Below are 16,308 nucleotides of genomic sequence, written 5' to 3'. Positions count from 1 at the left end.
CGTGCTCATAGAGTTTCTCAGTGCAAGATAAGGAGCTGCTGGAGAGGATCCAGGGGTCTGGAACATCTCTCTCGAAGAGAGACTGTGGGTGCTGGGCATGTTTAGTCAAGAGAAAAGAAGACTGAGAGGGAATCTCATTGAGGTATATAAATATCTTTAAAGGCAGGCGTCAAGAGGGTGGTGCCAGATATTTTAGTGATGCCCAGAGACAGGATGAGGAGCAATGGACAGAAGCTAAGATAAGACAGGTTCCACTTCAACTTGAGGAGGAGCCACTTTGTATTAGGATGTCAGAGCACTTGGAACAGGCTGCCCAGGGAGCTTGTGGATTTGACATTCAAAACCCACCTGCATGTGTTCCTGTGTCGCCTGCTCGAGGTGACCCTGCAGGAGGGCTGGACTGGATGATCTCCATAGGTCTCTTCCAACTATATCGGTTCCGTGTTTCAGTGAGTGAGATGTGGCTTGATTTAACTTCAGCTACTGTTATATATGTATTTTACTGGTGAACTGGATGCTTCTCTTTATGAGTGCCAGGTTTGGGTAGCAGATCCTTCTGCTATTTTTCAGGTTTAGTGATATCTTGTAATGCAGGCATAGTTAAAACTGTTTTTATGTGCTTGAAAATCTTTTGTATCTTGACCATGTGGCTTAATGTGTTACCATTGTTGATCTTGAGCATGTTGTGAATGGGCCATACAAAAATGTCAGTCTGAATCACAATGTGCGCGTAGTACAGATGAAGAAAAAGGTTTATCAATTGCTTGGAATGTGATACTAAATTATGTGTAAGAGAATAACCAGTGATGTGTCATGAGTTCTTAGCTGTCAGCATAGTTTTGTGATTTTTTTTCTGCCCGGTATTTCATAAAGCCTGTGCTCATATCAGCAATTCCAGTGGTCCCTAACAACTAATATAAAACTAGTATAATCCACTTGAATAATAGTCTTTGGTGAAATAACTTCTTAAGAGTTTCCTGCACCTGTGTTTTTGCTTTCTCCCCTCCCTCTTCTATGTCCTTTCGTCTTCACATTGTAAAGTTCTTTGGTTAGTTTTTATCACCTTTGTCTGTGTGTGTCTACAGTGGCTGAGCGCCATAGTATGTAAACATGAAATCAGATCGTGGAAGTTATCTCAGGTATCCGTTGCTACAAATTATTCAGGCATAAACATAAAACAAGAAGACTTTCACCCAGTGTTGAGATAAAAATCTGTATACCCTACAAGTTAATAAACGGCAAAGCACTTGATTACATCTGTTACTAGACCTGACACTAATGATTGACTCAAGGTACTCCTTCAGAGCTGGATTTCGAAGATTAGATTTTTGTTTAACGGTGGATGTTATTTAAAGAAGCCGATGTAACTGGGATTGGTACAAAGTATTCTACTTGAATCATCAGGTTTCTCAGGTGCTTTGCATGCACTGATTATAAGATAGCCCTTTGTTACAGAACAACATACTTTCCTTTAAATAGCTGTATACCAATTCACTTCTTGCTCTTTAAGTGTTGGAACTAAATGAATTGCCAATTGAAAAATTTCCTTAAGCTCTTGGTCTTTGTTTCAGTACAACTTGCACAGGAGCTGAGATTTTTTTCGGTCTCAAGTAGTTTTCCCTGTAGCCTACAAAGTCCAAAGTACTTTCTCTGATTTTTATAGCTTTTCATGAAGTTTTTAATGTGTTTCAGTTTTGACTGTGTCTGACTTCCAGACAAAGGTCAATTTTCCCGATGAGTAAAGCAGTTTGTTGGCCCAAGATCTGCATGACTTGAGGGGGCCTTTCCCTACTGTAGCTTGTATCAAGCTTGTGGCTTGGCCGTCTTACTCCCTACCACCTTGTAAAAAATTCCTTCATTAAGTCCTTGCTCTTGTGAAGAAAATTATTCCAGAGGTAGACCATGCCTGCACATCTTTGTTTTGATGTCTGAAGTGAAAGTTACTTGGTGAGTCCGCAGCCAAAACTCTTAAGTTACTGAATTGCAAGCACCAACAGGAAAACTAATGTGTTAATAATAACACTGGCATGGCACAGGGTGTGGTTGCTTGGCAAATGTGAAGAACAAAGGGCAGTAATGAAACCTTGTGCTGGTAGCGCTCTTTTTGGAAACTATCAGTGGTTTGCCACTGTTCTCACAGGACTGACTTTAAACTTTGACCTTGTGCTTTTTATCACTCTTGCTTTTGTTATAAAATCTCCCACTGGTTATCATTTATGGCTCAACACAGGTCCAAGTTCCTATTTACAGGGAATGATTTTAGATGCCGCTTTGACTTCTCTTTACAAGAAGACTTTCTTTCTTGTTTTAGCTCTGTGCTTGTGACAGATAGGGAATTAACTAACTGCAATCCTTAAGTCATAAGAGCACACCCTGCCCCCAGCCTTCCAAATTTATCATCAAGCTTAGATTTACAAACATCAAGGGAGACGATAAAATTTGGTATTTTTGCCGTGGATTCAAGGAGATAATACTGAATGTTTACTTTTTCTTGTTTACTCTTGAAATATATAAAGATGATAGAAGCTTTAGGATCCAAAGATTCGAAAGTTAACAATTCTATAGGAATAGCAATTAAAAGCATCATGATGGGGAAGTAGTGGCTTTTGTAATCTATCAGTCTGAGGGGGTGTTGTTGATTATTATTGTTGTTTCTTCATTTGTTTGATATCTTAAACATTTTCTCTGCTATGCCAAAAGCTGTGCTTGGCTTTTTTAAAAAAATGAATCGGTCTTACACTTTTTTGTAATGACATCCTTAGTACCTTGCCTTTGAATAGGTTCAGTCAATTACAGTTCATTATTCTGGCTGCCTTTTGCAGTCTTTATACCTCTGTTTTCTGAGGTTTTTTTCCTACCTCTTTATGGTTCATTCCATTTATTTTCCTCTCTGGGATTAGAATGATAAAATTGTCTGTTATTTTTTGGGTGAGAGAATAGAATCATAATGCTGAAAGGGGACTTGCCTACTCTAAGCTGTTGTTATTTGCTTCCAGCTTCCTCCTTTTTTACCTCTGCCCCATTTTTAGCACCTCTTTTTATTAATCTATTTTTAACAAAAGCATAAGTAGGGATAAAACTAATTCTATAAAAGCTGTCACGTCAGCTAATGCTTCCCTGGCTGTGCAGGTGTCGTGCTATGGGCAGAAAGCACTTTATGAAAGTTCTGCCCTGTGGGATGCCCAGTGGGGAATCTGTTCAGCCAAACATGAGGAAATGTGATATGTGATAATAGAACATATATGTAACTCTATGAGTTCCTAAAGGTATTTTCTCTCTTTTCTCCCAGATTCATCATTTTTGCATTTCCATGAATCAGATTGTGACATAGGAGGATCATCGTCTTGTGAATCTGTGCTTTCCCTGAATACAGAAAAAATTCTGGTGTGTTATCATAAATATAATGTACAAGATCATGTTACTAGATTGTTGAACTCACACATCACTTCAGCTGCATAACCAGTTAGAATGAAGTTCAGGGAAATAAATGCAAATAGAATCTATTAATAATCAGTAGGCATAGCTGCCCCAAAGACTTAATAATAATATGATAATAATAAACTCAAGTTGCTCATGAAAGTATTACTTTGTAGGCACTGTGCCTGAAAAGGGGGGAGGTGCAGTAACTTCCTGAGGTTTACCACAAAACATGTGTAAAAGTAATAGTAATGACTTCTAATCTCTACACAAGTACCATTATGCAAAGATGAGAGTTACAGGCTTCAGACCATATTTCACTAAATGTGATACTGACCTGGCATGTGAAGAATATTCTAACAAAAGAAGAGGTTTTTTGGTAGAGGGACCTCAAGAGGATTATTTTGGAAATTGGGTTTTCTTACAACGCTACTCTTAACCTTTTGAGAATACAGGTTTGATGTTACATCTTCAATCCATTAGAGTATAGGTGTTGAAAATCTTCAAATTATTTCCATGTGAATTTACAAAGTACCCTTGGCAAATTTTTAGAAATTATTGACTATGAAGGAGTGTGTAAGCAATATTGTAACTGGAAGCAATTTCTCCAAAGGTGGCACTTGGAATTAAAACTACGATAGTGCAAATCCACTAAGCCAGTTATTAAACTTGAATATTCTCCTTAGACTTCATCATATATTGGTCAGAAGATCTTGCTAGTCTAGTCCAACAGTACCAGCAATTCTTTCTACCAGAGTGTAATGTATACTCGTTGGGAAGAAATTTACCTGTTAAAAAAAACCAAAATGGTTGTTTTAAAGAGAGCAATAATTAAACCTGTTGGGATATGGTGCTATGATGAAAAATTCTCCTGTTTCTTGAAGACAGTGACTGGTATTTTTTTGTGTGCGGAGTTGCAGAATATTTAACCTGTACCTGAATTCAGAGTTTGTTGAGGAAGTGTGAAACCACTTTCTCTGCCACCTCAACGGTTCTGTTACCCTGTAATGACAAAACAGATGAGGTAGTGGTTCTTCTCTTGCTGTCACATGCAGCTCAGTAGTCCATAAGAAATTATTCTAATATATTGTGAGATTCTTCTGCTTGTGGCTTATTTTCCCATACCAGTGTAGAATCTTGCTATGTCTTATCTTTGTCTGCAGACAAAGGTGTGTAGATCTGCTCTTGTAAATCCACCAAGGAAGAGGTTGTCTTTCAGTAAGAATATTGTGGTGTTTCTCCTAATAAGATAATTATGAAAGAATAGTGTTTTGCAGAGTTAAGTGTTAAAGGTAATTTTCTGAATATTACACGAGGGCCATTGGTGATATAAAAATGTTGTGTTTATAGATGCATTTGGGTTGCAATGTAGATTTAGTTTTCTTATTGTTATATCTGTTGAACCCTGGTCATTTTTGTACTGTGTTTTTAATGGCTTTTCTCTATAAGGGAAATAACTGCCACACTCCATTACTGTAGAGGTGCAGATATAGGTGGAGTAACAATTTTTTTCAGTGTTACACTGTAATGTAGAGCTCATACATCCCCTTTAATTGCAGTAAAAAAAAAAAGCTTGTAAAATCCATTTGTTAATCATTCATGCTTTCCAAAATACTCAAGTTCTTAGAGCATACCAAAGGTTCTCTTCATCATTAGACAATCAGGGCAAAAATTGTGCAATGGGAATTGACCATTTAACTCTTGCACTTGGTAGATAAACGAAATGTCTGTGTCATGGACACAAGTAAGGTGACTACTTTTGACTGGACAGGCAAAACAACCTTAAAGGAGAACAGTAGTGGAAATGAGCTGTTTAGTTGAATTGAAAGAACTGAATAGAGAGATGTTATTTTCCCCACTGGTTTGAAAGACCTATTAATTTAAATGAACATTTTGTATTTTTCTAACATGAACTACTCTGCTAGGCTTACACTTGTCTATGAAAAGTACTTGTGGAAATAAACAGAGCTGAGTATTTCTGTATTTCTGAGGGGCTTATCTTTGACAGTATTGGTCTCTATAGGTGCACTGTTTAGGGTGCACTGTTTTTAGATGCACAGACATCCTAGATAAGGCTACAATTTGGACAAAGGGTAGAACTGATATAATTACACTGTTTAAAGGACAAGCTCTTTAGTATGGCATCATGAAGTTAAACTTTTCTACAATGATGGAGTGACATTCTTTTCAGTGTTTATTTTCAGTGTTTTACTCTTCTGCAGTGCTCTTCCTTTGCAGGAGACAAAGGAATAATTATAGAGTAAACAGTGTAAACTTTCATATGAAGCAAGGTGTCCTAAAAAGGCCAAAAACTTCACCTTAAGTAAATAAAATACAGAAACATCAGTCCCTGGTAGAATGCTGACAATGTTCTTCCTTATGTTACCCTTAAGGTTACCCATGTGTTAGTGCAGAAGACAGCAGCATCTGACTGAAGAGAAGCTTTTCTCCCTGTGGAAGACTAGGAATGAATTTGATTTCAGTTACCTTAGTGAAATCACCATAGTTTTAACTTTTTGTTTTAAAGCATTCTCTTAAAGATTGAAGACATGAATTTTCTGTTAAATTCTGTCTTGTTGTTTGCAGAACACTTAAAAATCTGATGTTTTACAGAGTCAAGCGAAGTTGCTTGCAGAGCAAAAACGATTTCCATTTGCTACTGATAATGACAACACAAATGAAGAATTGGGTAAGTTGTTTTATATAAGGTGTGTGCAGGTATATTATGTGCTAATTGTGTTAGCACAAAATGTTTTGAAAATTGATGATTGAAGTGATGCATTAACTTCAAAATGATCTTAATAGGTCTGCAAATGCAGCAAGTTTTCTCTGGTCATATACAGCAAATATTTATCTCTGTTGCTAAAAATCTCTCCTGCTTTCTTCATTAGAATTCTTTACCATGTCTGCTTAAGCAGATGTTGAAAAAGAATTCTGATTAAGTCCTTTTTAATAGGCTCAGCTACTTCCTGTTTCCATTTTTCTGTTATTATTGATGACTAAAACTGTTCAATCATCCAGAAAATTTTACCAATGCAGTATGCTTTCTGTGAAGCATAGATGTTGGATCTGTCCTCCCATCAAAACGTAAATGCAGCAGGAAGACTTTCTGAATTATGTTCTAGGCTGCTACTTGAAGTTTTCTTGAAGCACACTCAGCACAAAAAAAGGGGAGCCTTTCAATAAATGAACAGGAAATACTTTTCTCAAAAATTGAGTTGCACTGCTTCTTCAAATACAGCAATATTATGAGGCAGCGAAGAGATTGTTGAGGATGTGTGTCAAGGAAGGCAGCAGAGCATCTTTTATATAAGAGCAAAAGGAGATTTTAGTCCACTCTAATAAACTTAAACCAATAAAGGAGGGGTTTTTTTTTACATAGTTTCTCCCTTCATGGATTTATCCAGGAAAATTCGGCAGCTTAATAATAACTTTTCATATTCCTAGACTACCTAGCTATGTTCATAGAAACCTGCAAAGAATAGTAAATTTCTGTTCAGATGAAAACATCTGATACTTCTAGAATCTGTTCTGTAGACTTGGAAGACTGTGCTGGAAGGTCTCTGTCCTTGTGTTTGGCATGTAGGCTGGCACCTGTCTACCCACTTTAGTCCAAAGATGTCGTGGTGTGAGGAGCCTGGTTTGGTCCTTATTTGTGTGTGTTACTTTTAACTGTTCTGAGGAAAAGTAGCTCAGAATGTATGGGGCCTTCTGCAGGAATGTTGGGACTGAAATACTTTGGCTAATGGGCCATTGTAAACCATTAGATTTTTTCATAATGAAGTACTTGTATTTTTGTAATTGTCAAGATTAAAAAAAATCAAAAAGATACTGTTTAAGAAGAAGCTGATACTGTATCAGCTACTAGATGTCAGGTGCTTGCCATAGTTTTACCATCAGTTCACAGTTCAGTTTGGCATTTTGCCAAATGTCTTGTATAAACTAAATACAGTCCTTATCAGCAAGACAACTGAGTGACAATGTAAGTCTTGATTATTTTGCATCCTCCACATTTTTTCTTAACACTGGAATGGTTGAGTTGACTTTAGTTTGCATCCCAGCTTTTCTGTGTTCTGGGATTGGAACTGTAAAGATGATACTAGTAACTGTACAGTCTTGAAAAAGAATGAAATGAGGAAAATTCAAGAGCTCTTCATCCTGTCCTTCACCCTGCCTATTTTTTCCCTTTTTTGGCAATACTGTGTATTTGTGCCAAGTGAAGCTTTTTATGTATTGAGGAGAAAGCCTTATATTGCACAAAATATTTCCTTCTTCATAATAGAAGTGCGCTGAGTATGACACAAGGTCTGGATTAAATGTATTTCGCATTTGTTTTCCTTTTTTTAATGAACTGTGCTTAGCAACCCTGCCAAAACAATGTGGCTCTGCCTGCCTGAAAGATAAATGTCTGTGTCCTGTTAAAAATGCCTTTGCTTTAACTGACTTACTTGTCTCTTTTCATATTTGAATAAATAATTAAGATAAGAGGTGCCTCTTCCATTCTGTTTGGATGACTGCTAAATTCATTTAAGTGGGCAAAGGTGAAATCCTGCTCGTAGTTCCACTGCCAGCTGTTTGAATAAACTGCCCGGGGAAAAGTTCTCTCTAAATTTCATAGCTGTGGTCTTCAAGATACTGGGTTTGTTTGGCAGTGTAGACAGAGCTTAGTTCAGAGTTAAGAATTGTGAGCGATTAAAACATGCAAAATGAAACAATCTTGGGATATTCAGCTGTCAGAACTGATCTTCAGTCATGCAAGCACAACTACAGCTTTGCAGTCTTGTGATTTGACTGTATTTTTATATCTTATGGAAATTACCAGAACATATTTCTACTGGTCTGTTTCTTTTTGAAACACTTGGCTTCTACTTGAAAATGGGGGAATGAGCAAGAACTTAAAAGCTTTTCATAATTATAGGTAAAGACTCAGTTGTTTTTCAGTTTCAATTTTATAAATAATGGAATCAGTTTAGTTGGGATATTTCTAGGTAATTCCAATGAAGGAAAACCTTATTGTGAACAAATAAAGTTTATCAATATGTGTACAAACGAGTAGAAGTTCCCTAATCAAATTGTCAAAAAAAAATTAGTGATAGCCAGGTGGCACTTTTATTTGAGAAAGCATCCAGGGCTATTGTATTGGGATCATAGTACCTTTCCTGATCTGAAGTATTTTAGAAGCAAACGTGGGCCCTTTCCTGAACGACTTGTAAAGAGGAGAGAAAAAACCCACAAACTAATCATAAAACCCTAAAACAGCTCTGAAGAGCGCAGTATGAATTAAGTAATTAATGAATGCTAGGTAATGACTGAGGGAAGTCATGTCATTTTGGTGGCCATTCAGGAATCCTCTGACTATTTTTATCTTCACTGCAGTGTAGGAACTTAAACATTTTACACTTTGGTATTGCTTAATATTTTAAAAAGTTGGATTTTTTCCTGTTTTATTTATATTTTAAATGTTTTGTTAGCAATTGCTTACGTGTTGATTGGCAATGGCTTGTATGATGAAGCTATACGACATTTTTCAACAACGCTGCAGGTAAGTTTTCTGTTTGGACCCCAAAAAATAACTTAATTAAAATATCCATTGTCACATATGGCTTTTAATAAAACAAATATTAAATTAAGGATTTTTAAATGAGAGTAATTATTCTACTGTTTGTTCATTTTCTTTTCCATCCAAACATAAGCATACTCTTAGAACTGGGTGATCAATATCTTGGTTATTTGGTGAGTATTTTTCTCATCTGTAGGCATAAAGTTTTTATGGCACTTTGACCAAAAAATCATGTTTTCAGTAACCAGACCTCTACAGAACTGAAATTCCTTAAATAGTCTGCTTGTTGTGTAGGCCAAGATATTTTAAAGTAGACTTTTTTGGGTGACAGCATGTTGCCAGTAATGTGAGAAAAAAAAGCCCTGACAGAGATAATTTATTGCTAGTGGGAAGTAACACATGCTTTCACAATTATAAATTATTTTGTATGCTGGCTTTATCCTTTTTCAGTGGTAAGAATCTGATTAGTTTAATATATAAATTAAACATAACTAATACTTATATTGTGTGTGTTTTTCCTGACCAAAGTAAAGAATTCAGAATCTTCTGCAGTTAAGTAGGAGGTAGTCACATTTAAAACAAAACCACCCCAACAATTGATAAGCTTCAACTAAAGATGATTTCAAAATACTGCATTTTTATGGCTAAAACCGTGAAACATCCAAAAGCATGGACATACTTTTTCATTTAAACTGAAGTACATAAATGCAACCTGAAAGCAATACTGCAAATAATAGCATGTATTTTTTCTTAAGTGTCTTGTGGCTTATTCTTAAATTGAGTGGAAGTGTGGCAATTTAATGGAATTATTCCAGGGAATTTATCTGAGGACAAGAATTTGGGGGCTTTGTGTGGTTTTATTTTATTTTATTTTATTTTATTTTATTTTATTCATGTAGATGTTTAGTGCTATCTGTCTTTGTTTTAATGTGAGGAATTTTTTTAACCTAATGAGAAATCCTGCTTTCAAAACCACTGGATTTACGTATTGTTTCCTGTCTTTATTCAGAAGGAAATTTAATACAAGTGAAGATAAGCAAGATACACCAACTGTAGAAAGACACTGGGAGAAGTGTTTATGTAATAGAGTACTTCTGCAATGCCCACATCTCAGTTTAAAGTATGCTTTAATACCATGTTTGTGGTATGCCTGAAAGGCTGTAGAGATGATTGTTCACTGTTTTCCACAAGGCAATTTTAAATACATATAGGTGAGCATTAAAACATTTAACTAGGTGAAACAGCCTTGCTTAGCCATGGTATTGAAAGTAGGAAGTTACCTATTGTTGTAAATTTGGAAGTGTAAATTTGGAAACAGCTGAAGTCTGGCAAACTGCCGGCATTGATATGCCATGTGTTTTGTCCAGGGCAGAGTTTGTTTCTTGGGAAACAGTTTGTTTCTTGGCAGATGTCCCAATTAAATAAGACCAGGCCTGTGCTAAAAACATTTGCAGCAAAGCTGTGTTTCATGCAGGTGTGAAGATGATGTGATTCCTGACTGGTTTTCATGGAAGCGACTGCATATACATTGTTGTGTTGACAAAGGTTTTGCTGTGTAGTTATTGAAATTTGTATGGGAAACTGTGGTTGGAGTAAATTACATCAAACAAGAAGTAGATTTTTACTACGTGGGGTGCATCCTCCCCAAGTGCCCAAGTAGGAAAGTCACAAAATTAAATCTAACTCAAGGAGTTGGTTTGAATGTTGCAGAACTATTTTGGTAGAATACTTCTGGTTTTAGTTGCTGTCTGAATATAAATGTCATAAGGATGTCACACAATATCTTGCTCCCAAATTTTATATCTCAAATTTAAATTACATGCAAAATAAGCTTTGAGTGGCCAAATTTTCTTATCAGTTCGGTGACATGAGACAGAGTTACATAATTACCAGTAAGGTTGAAACTTGAGTAACAGAGTATTCTAATGAATGCTGTGTATTCTAATCTAGTCTAATGTACACTGTGTAATAGCTTCTGGTAGGTGGTCACTGTCATTATAACTGCACTCTATTTGGCTCTTTTACCAGACAAATACTCCAGAACAATTCCATTAAATTGCATTGGAAATTGTGAGCATATGAAAGTATGGATGGTGATACAATAAATTTGCTTGGCAGCTGTGATTATTCGTTGCTTACTACTTTAGATCATCTAAAATTAAATACATATTTAATGTATTAAATACTACAAATTAATATTTTATTTAACAGGAAGAACCAGAGCTGGTTAGTGCAATTTATGGACGAGGGATAGCATATGGAAAGAAAGGACTACATGTAAGTAGATAATTTTTTAAAATTTATACCCCACTGAATTATTTGAGTCTGAACTATAAGAAAGTCTGTAACAGAAATGACTGGTTAGAATGTGTTCAGTACAACCCAAAGTCTTTGTTTTGTCCTTCTTCCATGAGGAGTATGTCCCTTGGTTGGTGCACTGTGTGACACAGAGGGATCTAGCAGATCATACTGCTCTAGCCATGGGTACATTTGCTTTATGAGACTGTGGAAGTAAAGCTGCATAAGTGTGCCAAAGAAGAAAAGGCACTGTCGTGAGTGGTAGATAATAGAGCTGTGAGCCACAGCTTCTTGAGTTGCTTGTTAAGATAACAGGCAGTGTCCTGCCTCTGCGAGACGGGTGTCTGAAGTCCCACTGGATTCATCTCCACATCTAAGCTGTATTTGGAAATGGAAAAGTCTTTTATTGCAGCTTGGGACCATTGTCAGCTCTTCCAGTACAGTAGGTTTCACATTGATTTGATTGCTTATGCCTCTTGATAAGTATACCACCTTGAATTTGTTAAAAAAAAATCAAAGTGAAATTACTTGGTGCAATACTTACTGCTCAAATAATTTCTTGAGCAGAAAGAAACTTATGAGTAGATTATGGTCCTTGTAGGACTTTGTGGCTAGTTGAATCATGACTGAATGGTTGCTTGAGTTCTAGAAGAATGAATAATTGAATAACTCCTTGAAAATTTTCTTTGTATAGAATGTTTAATTATCTAAGGGTGCTGACAAGAGCTTCAAGTCCCTCATATTTGCTTGTTTTTAACATCAGCATGAGTTTGTTTTCTCAGTTTAGCTAGGTGTTGATAGAGCTTCACTTTATAAAAGTTTTTGAGTGACACCTTCAAGACACAAAGATGATATTAAGCACAACATACCTTTGCTTTGAGATAGAAGAAAAAGATAAATGAAATGTAATACAGAACTTGCTATATAATTCAATTTTTTTTCTAATTGAGCAACTATTTCCATCCTATTAATTAAGTAACTACTTCATTGAGGACAATTTAAAATTTTAGATATGCAGGATGCTATTGGCATCACCCCATTTATCAATATTACTTGGCTTAAGTTGCAGACAGTGCTGATGACACCACTGGTGGGTGTGACTGTGCCTGTGTGCTGGAGTTCATGTGGGATCTTAAATCAGCTTTGCCACCAAGCAAGGTGCCTCTGGAGCTATAAATCTAATATTTGCTCACAGAGTTATATTAATAAATTATTAGAGGTGCAACACAAGATGATGTGTACAAACAAAGTTTAATTTTGTTGTTTGTAGCAGACAGGTGGTTTTTTCCCAGCTATTTGCAGAATAATGCATCTTGATGTTTTTAGCAAAGGTGTGAAGGGCTTTTAGTATAAACTGTTACACTTTCAGACACTTAGCCAATCTACTTATCCTTCATCTTGAGAGTACATTAGTCTAAGTATGCACAGTTCTTCATCTTGTCTATTTTTCTCCTTTTCAGGATATGAAAAACGCTGAACTTGCTCTGTTTGAGCTCAGTAGGGTGATTAGCCTAGAACCGGATCATCCTGAAGTATTTGAACAGCGAGCAGAAGTGAGCATTTTTTGTGTCTTTTCAGAGTTTTGGAGAAGTTGCAATTATGCAGTGTTTCCAATTATATCTTAACTGACTTAATGGCTAAGGCTTGGTGTTCTGGGAACATTGCTCCTTTCTTTTAAAATATGCACATTTCCTCTTAGTGTATTTTGTGGAATATTTAGTTTTAAAATAAGACATAGACCATATAGAGTTACCCTAGCCAATGGAATGGCATATATTATGTTTTAGTATTCAGTTTTTGGCATACTATATAGCAAGATCATTCGTGTTAGGGTATTTTTTTATAAAATGAATCAAAATATTGTTTGAACCTTACTGTTTGCACCTTCTGTCACTTTAGTAAATCTACCGTGGATACTAGTTGTGAAAATACTAAATTTTTAAAAAATGAAATGTTTTGGGTTTATATTTGTGCATGTAATTTAAAAATCATTCCAACGCACATATATATTTTTTTTTTTTTTTGCAAATCAAGTTTTGTTTTGCTAACTATATTACAGAAAATGGGTGTCAAGAAGCAGCTTTGTAGACAAACTAGAAGTATAAATATCAAAGTCAGCATACTGTATCATAAACTGTCATAACATTCACAGTTTTAATATTTTCAGTGATCGCTTAGTACATTTGTGAACCTTGATCTAAAAATATGAAAGGCATTCAAATAATTGGAAATGGACCATTTTCCATTGGTGGAATGTTTTAACCAAATAAGGCTTATGAGAATACTTTAATTACATTTTTATTTGAATATGTTGAAATAGCTTGAAATTAAATATTTTACTTTGACCAACTTGTTTCTAATTTGGAATACTGGGCTTCTGCGAATGTGGTGATGTTCATGAACATGAATAGTTTTGGGAAAAATTCGTTCATGTTTACTCTTTCGTAGAGGTTTAAAAGCCACAATTACTGAAATTTATAGTGGAACCTTCCAGCCTCTTCTAAAAACTACAATTACTCTGTTACATCTGAACACAGAAAAGAATGATCTTCATATTTCTAAAACAAATCTATTCAGTCTGCTCTAAACTGTGTTTTGGTTTTCTACTTTAGATATTGTCCCCACTAGGACGAATCAGTGAAGCATTATCAGATCTCACCAGAGCTATTCAGTTACAACCATCAGCAAGGCTCTACAGGCACAGAGGTACTCTTTACTTCATATCTGAGGTTAGTGGATTTTGGGGATTCTCTTTGGCATTGGTTGTGGGGATGTTCTTCATTATTTTGTTGACTTCTGTGCTAGTTGTTACTTTTGTTCTAGAACTTCTTTCCTATTTAGTTAAAAAGCCCAAATCAATATAATAACAACAGCCCTGATTCTCCTGTAGTTGGCTTTCTGACAGTTCAGAAGTGTTCTCTAAGTATTTCATTTGCAAATCTATTTAATGCAGAGAATCAGAGGACAAGTACCTTGCATGCACACCTCAGATTTTTTGTGTTTTGAGGACTAGGATGTGGATAAAGTCATTGTCTTGATTTATAACCTGTGGCTGCATTTAATTAGTACTGATAAACACCAGTCTAAAAAGGAAAATAGTTATGGCCAAGGCAGTAAGTCCTCTATATACTTAAGAAAAAACACTCCTCACAATAAACAAAAAATTCCTGCAAAAATGCTAACATCTCATTTTGCTATGTGATCTGTGTATGTTGCTTTTGAAGCTTTAATGTAGAATAATTAGCTTTATTGTCAAAGATTGTGTGAATACTAGATTGCTGATTTCCTGCTTGGTTCTTCTGATTTCAGTGTTTGCTTCCAGCTATTTTTTTCATTTATTTTACTATGTTTTATACAGCACTTCCTGTAAAAGCTGGAAGTCTGTTGTGCCTTCTTTGGTGTTCTGATGGGTAGTTGATAGTCATTGGTGCCTAGCCCTGAGACTGATTTCATATATTAAATAAAATTCAGTGGTTTACTTTTATGAAAAGAAACATACATATACCTCTTTATTTGTATGCTGTTTTCTGTGTCATCTGAAATCTTCTTTATAATAGGATTATGCAACAGCCCATGAAGATTTTCAGCGCTCACTGGAACTGAACAAAAATCAGCCTATAGCTATGCTTTATAAAGGCTTAACCTTCTTTCACAGAGGACTTTTGAAGGTAAAGCTATATTAAACAATAGTTCTCAGATACAATACCATTTATGTGAAGTTATTTCCATAAAATATTAGAAATATCATTGGTGTTGATATATGTATTTTCTCTCACATAAGAAAGATTTTTAAGGTAAAAGAGTGAAAGCAAAATAAAAAAAAATCTATGATATGGTATGTGAATACTGCAGATCTTATTGAATCTCAGTAGAGCAGTGATAACAGACATGTTTAAGGAGTGTTTTGAAAGATATTTTTATTTAGCACCTCTGCTAGTATTTGTATGATTATGTTCAAAAATTTCAAAATGAGAGATTTCCTAGGTTTTGGGGAGAGGGATGAAGAGGAAAATAATTTTAAACTCTTTGTCAAATGAGCGAGGGAGTAATCAAGGAAAGTGCTGGTATTTGCATTGCATAACGCCTTTCATTTATGTGTATTTATTTCAGTTTTATTTCAGTTATCAACCTGGAAGGCTGATATCTAACTTGAGGGAACATAATTGCTCCTTCAGTTTCTAAAATCAGCAGGGAAGTAAGTTCTTCCCATGTATTTTTTAAGTTTTCACCATTTTTGACTTAAAATTTGTCTGTTTTAGGTGTAGTAGTATTGCCTGTTTCTTGTTTGTGAAGTAATTAGAGGTACTGTTGCCATTTTTCAGAGGGGAGAGTAGTTAGACAAGTTGTCTGAAATCCTCAGTTTGAAAAATGAAGATGCAGTGGTGTGATTCCTGAATTCCAACAGTGGAAGCTGTCTCATTTTTTAACCTCTGATAACAGCCTGGGGTTCATTAAGGGCTGTATGCAGAGTCTGGAGGCAGCCCAGGACTCCTGAGTTTCAGCTCACTGTCTTTCATAGGCAATCACTACTTTTTTTTAATTTTTATTTATTTTTTTCCTTTTTTTTGTTCTTTTTCTTTTTTTTTAAGTCCACTTCCTCACTTTTCAAGTACCCAGGCAGGTATCTTTTTCCACAGTTTCGCTGTATGCTGGGAGGACATCAGACCGTCATTGCACTTTTGTTGTCTGTATCTTTTTGCAGTAAGAAGAGATGCTTGCAAATAATAGTCTGGATTTCTGATTTTTGCTGTAGGCAACAGAGACCCCAAAAAGTGATGTGAAAATGCAGCTGACAGAAATAAATGCTGTCTCAGTTTGCAGAATAGAAGCTAAGTTTTCTTTTTTCTGATACACGGGTCCACACACTTCTGCACTACCACCTCCTTCCCCCCAGTTTCTTTTCTTAAAGGAAGCATCTTCCCTCTCTGATATTCATGTTCAGAGAGATAGTCACTGAGTGGTTTTTTTATCCCCAGGTACACCTTAGCTTCCAATCAGATTCAGGCTGCCTTTTAAAGGAAAGCTATACATGC

General features: G+C 35.7%; 1 protein-coding gene across 1 annotated transcript in view; it reads left to right on the top strand.

Moving 5' to 3' along the window:
- TTC13 (tetratricopeptide repeat domain 13) overlaps nt 1-16,308 on the top strand; it is a 39,470-nt gene that overhangs the window by 546 nt on the left and 22,616 nt on the right. Inside the window, exons 2-8 of the mRNA XM_062490189.1 lie at nt 3,290-3,384; nt 6,031-6,106; nt 8,889-8,959; nt 11,189-11,254; nt 12,736-12,828; nt 13,888-14,004; nt 14,833-14,943. Of these exons, the coding sequence (XP_062346173.1) occupies nt 3,290-3,384; nt 6,031-6,106; nt 8,889-8,959; nt 11,189-11,254; nt 12,736-12,828; nt 13,888-14,004; nt 14,833-14,943 (629 nt within the window). The remainder of the gene's footprint in view (nt 1-3,289; nt 3,385-6,030; nt 6,107-8,888; nt 8,960-11,188; nt 11,255-12,735; nt 12,829-13,887; nt 14,005-14,832; nt 14,944-16,308) is intronic.

Source organism: Cinclus cinclus, chromosome 3 (genome assembly GCF_963662255.1).
Source record: "Cinclus cinclus chromosome 3, bCinCin1.1, whole genome shotgun sequence".
NCBI lineage: Eukaryota > Metazoa > Chordata > Aves > Passeriformes > Cinclidae > Cinclus > Cinclus cinclus.
This window is presented reverse-complemented; position numbering and strand designations above follow the sequence as displayed.